The 8,836-nt window shown below is 43.2% G+C and overlaps 1 protein-coding gene across 1 annotated transcript; it reads left to right on the plus strand.

Moving 5' to 3' along the window:
• The first annotated feature begins 237 nt into the window (after positions 1-237).
• SRP9 (signal recognition particle 9) lies at positions 238-7,499 on the plus strand. The gene is made up of 3 exons (XM_071579581.1): positions 238-360; positions 3,077-3,145; positions 4,992-7,499. Exons 1-3 carry the CDS (start codon positions 289-291, stop codon positions 5,109-5,111), a joined length of 261 nt encoding a protein of 86 aa, XP_071435682.1. The 5' UTR covers positions 238-288; the 3' UTR covers positions 5,112-7,499.
• Positions 7,500-8,836: the final 1,337 nt, after the last annotated feature.

The raw sequence follows: 8,836 nt of genomic DNA on the forward strand, positions 1-8,836 counted from the left end.
GGGATTTTAAAATGCAATGGGAGAAATCTTGGGGTCGGAGTGGGGGTCGGGCGCTCTGCCGGTGGCGGGACTCGAACCAGCGACCTCCGGGGAAGGCTGTGGGGGGGCCCCATAGGGGGCGCTTTGGCGACGAGCGCTTCCCGGCGGGCGCCAGGCAGCGCTGAGTCACGCGCCTCGTGATTGGACGGCGCTTTCCCGCGGGCCAATGGGAGGCGCCGTCTCATGCGGCCGCTCCGCCCCCCACCGGCGCCATCTTGCCGCGGCGGCGGGAGCGCAGCGGGCACGGCCATGCCGCACTTCCAGGCCTGGGAGGAGTTCACCCGGGCCGCTGAGAAGCTCTACCTCGCCGACCCCATGAAGGTGGGACATGGACGGCATGGGAGGGGGGGGATGCGCGTCCCGGCGGCGGAAGAGGCCCTGTGTATGCGCAGCTCGACGGGGGCGGCGGGCGGTGTTGGACTCGGGGTGAGGGGGGGGTTCTGTGGCGCAGCGCTGGTGACTGTACGGGGCAGGCAAGAAACACAGATGAGTTAGGTTGGAAAAGACCTCTGAGATCAGCAAATCCGGCCTATGAGCGATCTCCGCCGTGTCAACTTGACCATGTGCCACGTCGAGTCTTTCCTGAAACACTTCCAGGTACGGTGTGTTCACCACCTCCCTGGGCAGCCCATTCCAATGTCTAATCACCCTTTCTGCGAAGAAGTTCCTCCTGATGGCCGATCTTCCCTGGTGTAGCTTGAGGATGTGTCACTTGTTACCTGGGAGAAGGGATCGACCCCCACCTGGCTCCAGCCTCCTGTCAGGTATTTGTAGAGGGTGATAAGGTCACCCCTGAGCCTCCTCTTCTCCAGGCTAAACAACCCCAATTCCCGCAGCTGCTCCTTATAAGATTTGTGCTCCAGACCCCTCGCCAGCTCTGTTGTCCATCGCTGGACTCACTTCAGCACATCAGTTCACTTGCTGAATTGAGAGGCCCAGAACTGGACACAGCACTCGAAGTGAGGCCTCACCAGTGCCGAGGAGAAGGGGAGAAGCAGCTGCAAGGACGGGAGTTACTTCCTGGTGTCCCATTTCACTGTCCTTTACAAAACACGAGGAATTTCTCATTTATCATCAAAAAAACATCTTTAATGTGGTCTTATAAGTGGCTGGGATGAACCTTGAGAACCCAACTTCAAAGGCATTGTGCTTGCTCACAGCTTACTTGTGTGATAGACACCGAGGTTAAGAGTTCTGCTGAATGAAGAGTGTATTAAGAATTGGTTTATTTTATGAGTTCACATTTAAGACTAACGTTTGAATTTGTCTTCCTGAAAAAGTTAAAAGCAGGTTTTCATTGGCTTTTACACTGCATTGTTGTCTGCAGTGATGTTTCAGACTGGAAGGTGTTTGCTTCCCAAAGAGGAATTGCTCAAGGTTTGGGCTTCTTGGTGTCTGTGACTGCTGCTTGTTTCCAGTGACATTTTCAGGAGTATAGTTTATGCAAATATTGAAAGTAACCTCAATCTCCAGGAAAAGCACTATAATTCAGCTTAAAAGGAGCACAAAAATGTAATGTGGAACTCACACCTGAGAAAACTTCAGCAAAAAAGGCCTAGTTTCCTTCACCAAAAATAGGCGGAGTGGAGTCACCTTCAGAAGATTAAAGTAACATCTGATTATTTAAGGCAGATGAACATCTGCCTTTTACTTAGCACAGAGTCACCATATGCAATTGCCACCTATCCACTGATAATAAAATTACCCAGTTTTGCCTTCTTATGCTCTGTGACATTCAATTAAATCAAAGGGGAGAGCTGTCACTGCAGCCAGGAGTTGCTCTTTCCCTTTTCCTGAGCGGCCTCCAAAAGAAATCTCTTCCCATCCATGGCAATAAACTCATCTATTTACAAAGGAGTTTATACAGGCCCCAGAGTCATAACCCAAGTACCCTCCTTTTAACTTGGCAAGAATTAGCCTGAGGAGCTTTAGTATGTAATTGTGCTTGCCGGGAAACTGAAGGAAGAAGGAGAATTGAGGGAGGTGGGTGAGTGTGCTCCACCCAGACAGTGAGTGGTCTTGCCTTTTCAAGAGCAGGTGCTCCGTGTATGGACTCTGTGCCTGCTGCTGCTCGTGGGTGCCTCTCTTGTGCTTTTGGGCTTGCTCAGTAAGGGCGTGGACTATTGCACTGCTGCTGTGGTCAGAAGGTGACAGTCGGTTCACCAAAATGGGTAAATTTGTGATGAGATCCATTCCTGGAGCAGGAATTTCAAAATATATTTTGTAGTGAAGAAGTTGTTGACTATTGGCACAAGTCGTTCTGTGCAGTAAGTCGTCTTTGTAGTCTGAGTTCAGAATGTTCTCGAAGGCCACCTTGCCTTGTTTCTAGTTACTGATGGCTCGAAACAGTAGCTACAAAGTCTCTGTGGCTGTTTCTGTGCTCAGGAGGAACCATTTAGTGGTCAGTCATTTTCTGAGGATGTGGATTTTTATCACTGGCTTTGAGAACTTTGGTGATTTGAGGGTCCAGAGGGACTGGGTAGGTTTGGGCTCAGGGCACATGAACTGCAGGAGGAACTGTGATAACAGTTCAGTTACTGTAGAACAAAAAGTAGTGATGTTGAGCTTGCCCTACTCAGTTCATCCCTTTCAAGTCTTCATGTAGACCTACTTCTTTTTTTGAAGTGTTCCAAGCTTACAAACCCAACTTCCCGTAAGTTTTTATGAAGTGCAACATGTAGCGAAGGGGTGTCTTGTATGAGTGGCTCCCACAGTTTATCCTGCCTGTCACTGAGGTCTCTGCCGCTGTCCTTGCTGTATTCACTGTGGTTTTCAATGTGCCCAATGTCAACCTTGCTGATGCTGCTAAAAAAACAGTTTAACGTGTTAGGCAGGGAAATGTGATGGCTCAACTTCCACACCACCCTGGCTGTGGGATTAGTGACCACCAGAGCTGAGGAGCACCACAGAGGTGGTGAAAACGTGAAGTATTACATAATTAAAGTAAAAGGTGGTCTGAATGTGAGCAGATTCCCTGCAGTATGTTCTGTGAATTGTCAGCTATTGGTGCTAATTCTTAAAATGTTTGTCGTTTCAGGTGCGGGTTGTTCTTAAGTACCGACATTGCGATGGGAACCTCTGTATCAAAGTAACAGATGACGTAGCTGTGAGTACAGAATACATTCCTCTTTCAGGGCTTGTTGTACCTCTCACAGACTTGCATTTTGCTGTCAGTCAGCTTGGGAGCTCTCAGCCACTGCCTTGAGAGTGCCTGACAGTTCTCTAAAAACTTGTGCTTAGCCCTCCCTAATGGTTGTGTCTGTGATGGACACTGACCTGTAGTTCAACTCTGTGCAGTCCAGGAAAAGTTCTAACACTTCACTGTTCTTTAGGGGTTTCAACAGAATTATTGTAGGATTCTGTCAAATCAAGGAAAGTGAGTGCTACAAAAATCTTGGACTCTCTCCATCTGAAGCAGCTTCATGGAACAACATTGGTAGCTTCTGCTGAAGCAACTCAGGAGCATTTTCAAACATATCTTTACTAGTGTGAGTGTGGCCCTCCTTGTTTGCTTAGAGTGGTGACAGCTTCCAAACATAGGTTAATCTCCTCTGTGATCACAAGACTGAACAGCAGTGATGTTATGGCTAAGGAGTTGTTATTCTGCAGTCTGGGGTGAGCAACAGTAATCTGCCCTTCTCTTCACACTTGGAAAAAATCAGATTTCCTTTCCTTGAAAAGTGTAGTCTGTCATTGGTATTTCAGGTGCCTGAGAGGGAAGTGAAACTCCAGGAATGACACTTCTTGATAGGGGAGTAGGACTTAATGTGGGAGAGATGGAGAGTGTGGGGTGCTGGTAAGGGGGAAGTGAAGGTCAGTTTTGCTGAAATCTTCTTCCATAGGGGAAGTTGGAGTCAGGTGATTCACAAGTGTGAACTTTTCTGGGGTATGGGCTGCATTACCTGCTTCCAATTACAGATGTTACACAAAGTGGGGGAAAATGGGGATTGCTTTTGGGTTTTTTGGCTGTTTTTTTTTTTATTGTGGTGGTTTTGATTTTTTTTGGGGGGAGGGAAGGGGGAGAAAGGGTGGTTTGTCTTTTTCTTGTTCTGTTTTGGGTTTTTTTGTGTTTTGTTGTGGGTTTCTTTCTAAAGGTAATAAAGGAAGTTTCCTTGGTGCTCAATCGGTAGCACTAATACAGCTAAAGAAAAAAATAAACTATTTTCTACTGTTTTTCTCTGAATTAAAATAGGAATTTAATTCTGGCAAAGGTTGCTGGAGAATGGAGCATTGTGGGTATTTTTGGGGTTTTGCTAAATCAACCTGGGTGTCCTTCTCGTTCTATACAGGTATAAGAAACTGCTTAGTCTGCAAGCAAAAAACAAACCAACACAGTCTTTCTGTGATAAATCACTGGCATATTACTCTCATTCCTTGCTCTTACAGGCTTGTCACATGAAGGAGTTCCCTTTTTATCTTAATCAGATGCTGTGTTCCTTATTTAGGGCTGTCTCAGAAACAGATCTTGCTTGAGGGAGGGGATCCCCTTCAGTGGGAAATACGATCTGGTTTTATGTCCCTGGCAGTGTAACTTTAAGGACCATGAAAGGCAAAATAAACTTGTTTTCAGAATACAGAAAATAGGAAAGTAACTTCATTTTTAAAATCTGGCTCCATGTTTAGACAACACAAAGAGAAGTGTCTTCAAAGACATCTTTAAACCCCAATCTTTAACAGCTTTTTTTGAGCTAAAAGAAATCAGGGTAAATTATGAGCTTCCCTGTTTTCAAAATGGAAGGCCTGAGTGTTCAGCAGAAACTGAAATGTAAACACAGATATGTATGTGTTTTGAAACAGTGCATGTGTTGGTGCTGCCTCATGTAACAACATGCCACAAACAAACACTTCAGTATTCTCCTTGTTTTGTGTATTCCAAGCACAAATGTGTTGCAACTATAAATAAGATAAAACCGTTCAAGTGCAATCTGATATTCAGCAACTTTCTCTTGCAGTGTTTGCTGTATAGAACAGACCAGGCACAGGATGTAAAGAAGATCGAGAAATTCCACAGTCAGCTCATGCGGCTCATGGTGGCCAAGGAATCCCGCAGTGCTGCCATGGAAACAGACTGAACTGCTGAAAATACAAGGAGTGCTCTGCTCATGTTTCACTGGAAGAAAATATCTCTTGGATTTGAACGAATACTGGGGCAGGAGATGCTTTTCCTGGATTGAAGTGGACCGACGACACGTCTGAAGTGTTTTCACCCCTCGGACTCCACTTTGGAAAACTTAGAAAATAAATGCTTTCAGTTGAAAGCTTATATTTATTTTTGGGTATCAAACAAGCAGCTATTCTTACAGATTAGGTATTTTAAATCTGCTTTATGTTAGTACGAATTTGATGGGCCACAACCATATCTCTGTAAAGTTATTCTAAAATTTCTTATGGATTTCATTGTGTTCATACCTTATGCTGGTGTGTTCTTACAGTGAGAAGGTTTATTAACCTGACTAATACTGTAGCATGATGGCTGGATCTAATAAACATTTACATAAGTTATATAAATTGGTGGGGGTTAGATAACAGATGTTTTCTGAACTGAAATGATGAAATTGCCAGTTTGTGTTACCACTGTCACTAGCAACGTTTTAGCTTTTAGTATTGCTCTTGATCATAAGCTGTGCAACGTTATCCATGATGCAGTTTATAGAACTGTTATATTGGCTAAATAATTAAACTTCTGTACTTTAAAAATTAAAGTAGAACTTTACTTCAATATTGCTAGAGATGGGTGAGAAACTGGGAGGGTTTTTTTCTGTCTATGCAAATACTGTTAGTAAAAAGTATTTGACTTATTTGAACTACTTTGTACTAGCAGGGTACCTTTTCCTGTCCTTGCTTCAGGCAGAGCTGAAGTATATCAGCAAGGCATTCTGAAAGCTCTTGCCTATTATGTTAATAGAAGAAATCCAACCAAACACTATTCAGACTCTTTATTTTAGCAGCTTGTTAACTGCATTTTCAAATGTTACATGTGGCAGGTGGATGTCAGCCAACTAAATAAATGGATGAAATCCACCTTAATAAATACTTAAATGCCACAGTCAAAAATAGACCAAAACTCCTGTGGCTTAGACTTGTTTCTCATACTTACCTCTGGTAGAGTGATGGAAGCCTTAATTGTCTCTTTCAAAGGCTTCTTGCTTGAAAACCCAGTAGCTGAAATTGATACTTGCTTTGACTAGAGCTTGCATACTTCCAACCAGATGAACACTTTAATGTAATTAGCCAATTGATATAACTAGACTTTTTCAGAACTAATGTTTTGAGTTAAAGCAAGCCATGAAAGCAAAGCAGAGCCATGCATGTAGTGGCATTTATGTATAACAAAATGAGCTGCTTAAAAAGCTACCTGCTGGCACTTACATAAAAATAATGGAGATACTTGGAAGTAGTACTCCTTGTGGAGTTTCCACATTTGCCAAAGGCTTGGAAACAAACCCGGCCTTGAATATTGCATTGGAGTGCCCTTTCAGCTGAATGTAGGATGATGCACATTGTTGGAAAACACTGCAGTGCTAAACTCCCAGTGACTACTCAAGTTCTAGTCTACAGGAGTGACTTACTTGTATGTCACATTTTTGTATTGGCTTTTGAAATGCAAATAAATCCAGAGAGAAGGCTGGACTTTGTTATTTGTTAAACTTTTATTAAGATAACTGTCATTCTGAATTTTTTCCTTGATGGTCCAAATTACTTTCTTAACATTTGCAATATAGTATATGAAGTAGTTAAACCATTTTTGTCTAAACAGTGTTCTGCAGTATAAGTGGTTGCTACACAGAGTCACAAATGTGAAGCTGTTAAATTGGCAGGTGAAAAGGCTACAACTATGTCAGTGTAACTTTGGGACATGTCCTGTAACTTGGTTTGGCAGGTACGTGTCTTGTGTGAGCCGAGGTACAGAAATTTGCTTGTGCACAGAGAATCAAATAGAGACGAGGCTGTGGACAGACTTGGTGGACCAAGTGGCTGAAAGGCTTAAGCTTTATACTTAAGCAGGTTTTAGAGGATGGCACTTACAATGCTAACTATTAGAGCAGCAGTTACCAAGCAAAACAGACAAAGAAATGTATCTCTAGTTTTCCAAATTTAGAAATCATTCCCATAAAACCATAAGGAAATATTAATGCTACTTTTGTAAGAGTATGTGTTCTTAAGCTTGTTCTTCACATAGTGACAGAAGAACTAGGGTGGTTCTGTGTCATCAGAATACACAAGAAAATATGGTAAAGCTGCTGCTTTAAAAATGATTTGAAAAGTTCTTTAGAAACAGAGAGGTACTTCTTGCCTTTGTTCTGGAATTTTCAGCAACTTCAATACTGTGTTCATGGGGCAGTAGAGGACCTCCAAACTTCAAACTCTGTTTTTTCATGCTTATACTGTTGTTGAGAATGTGCTTGTACTTACGTACATGGATCACTTTCCTAATAAACACTCGCTGGGTTAGTCCATCACATTGCCAACTCCTTGAATGTATATCACCTGGTCTGTGATAAAAAACCCAGTTTGGTGTGGCTGCTGCACCAAAGGGGTGCTCAAGTTCCCTGCACATGAGGACTGTGCTGGGCAGCTCAGCATGTCAGGGAATGCATCTGATCTCCAACCAGAAGATGGTGCCAATTTCAGGCTGCAAATGGGCAGCACCAGAGCACATGGGCACCTGTGTGGTTACAGCCAGGTGACCTTTGCAGAAGTGGAATGATTAAAAAAAATAGGACATTTTCCTCTGCTGTAGCTCATTTTGTTGCTGCACCTTAGTTATCTTCAGTAATTGTTCTGTTTTGTGAGGATAGTTTAATAAAAAATACAGGTATTGTTACTGTACAAGGAAATGGGGTTAGTTTGCCCATGGAATTTATTCTGCCTTTTTGGTGTTCTCATTTCCTGGATTCTCTGATTTTGGTTCTTCCTTTTTACACAGCACTTAAGTTGACTTTGTGTCTAAGCTCTCTTATGTGCGACTACACCACTTCTGGTTTCCATTGTAGGGATTTGAACCCTTAACTTATCTGTAGTCCATTGTGGAAGTGTATTCTGGATTACAGGAAGATTTTAAAATTATCTGTAGAAGTGAGAAGTTGGCCACAGGTCTTTTGTCTGAAAGCCTTATGAAAGAGACCTTTCCACTAAAGTCCTCACTTAACACTTTTAGAAGTGACAGATTTATTCTGGAAAATTGGATGCTTTGGTGCGAGAGTGTGTTAAAACGGGAGATGGAACTGAAGCTGAGCAGGTGCTTTTAAAAACATTTTACCCTGTCAAAATAATTACATTTCATCTCAGTAAGTTCCTTCCTGCAGTAGAAAAGTGGGTGATATTCAACATATTGCTGTAATAAACGTGACAAAACCCTGGTTTCTGCCAGATGTGGTCAGTGGGACCTGCATGATCACTTATTACCCTGGGCTGACCTTAAAGAATTAAGTCATCCAGAAGGTGTATTTGCCTTCCTGCTGTGGGCAGAATTCATCCCCTCACGTCAGTCACCTGGAGGAAGGAGGGTAACACAGTTACCCCCAATGCACCTGTGTTGTTTTTTCACTTCTGGCTTGGGGGAAGACAAAACTGTAATGCGAAAATTTAACCACCTTTTAAATGAATTTGAGGTCTGAAGTGGGTCAGGCCTCATGCCAACATAGCAAATAAATGTGGGTCTTTTTCTTTAAACTTATCTAGAGTGCTGATTATGCACAACTCCAGTTTGCTTCCAGAGTCTGTGAGCATTAGCAGGTGTCCTTGGGGAGGAGGAGCTCAACTGAAAACTTGCTGTACAGTGCTCTGTGCTGAGGTA

This window comes from Pithys albifrons, chromosome 2 (genome assembly GCF_047495875.1).
Source record: "Pithys albifrons albifrons isolate INPA30051 chromosome 2, PitAlb_v1, whole genome shotgun sequence".
Classification (NCBI taxonomy): Eukaryota; Metazoa; Chordata; class Aves; order Passeriformes; family Thamnophilidae; genus Pithys; species Pithys albifrons.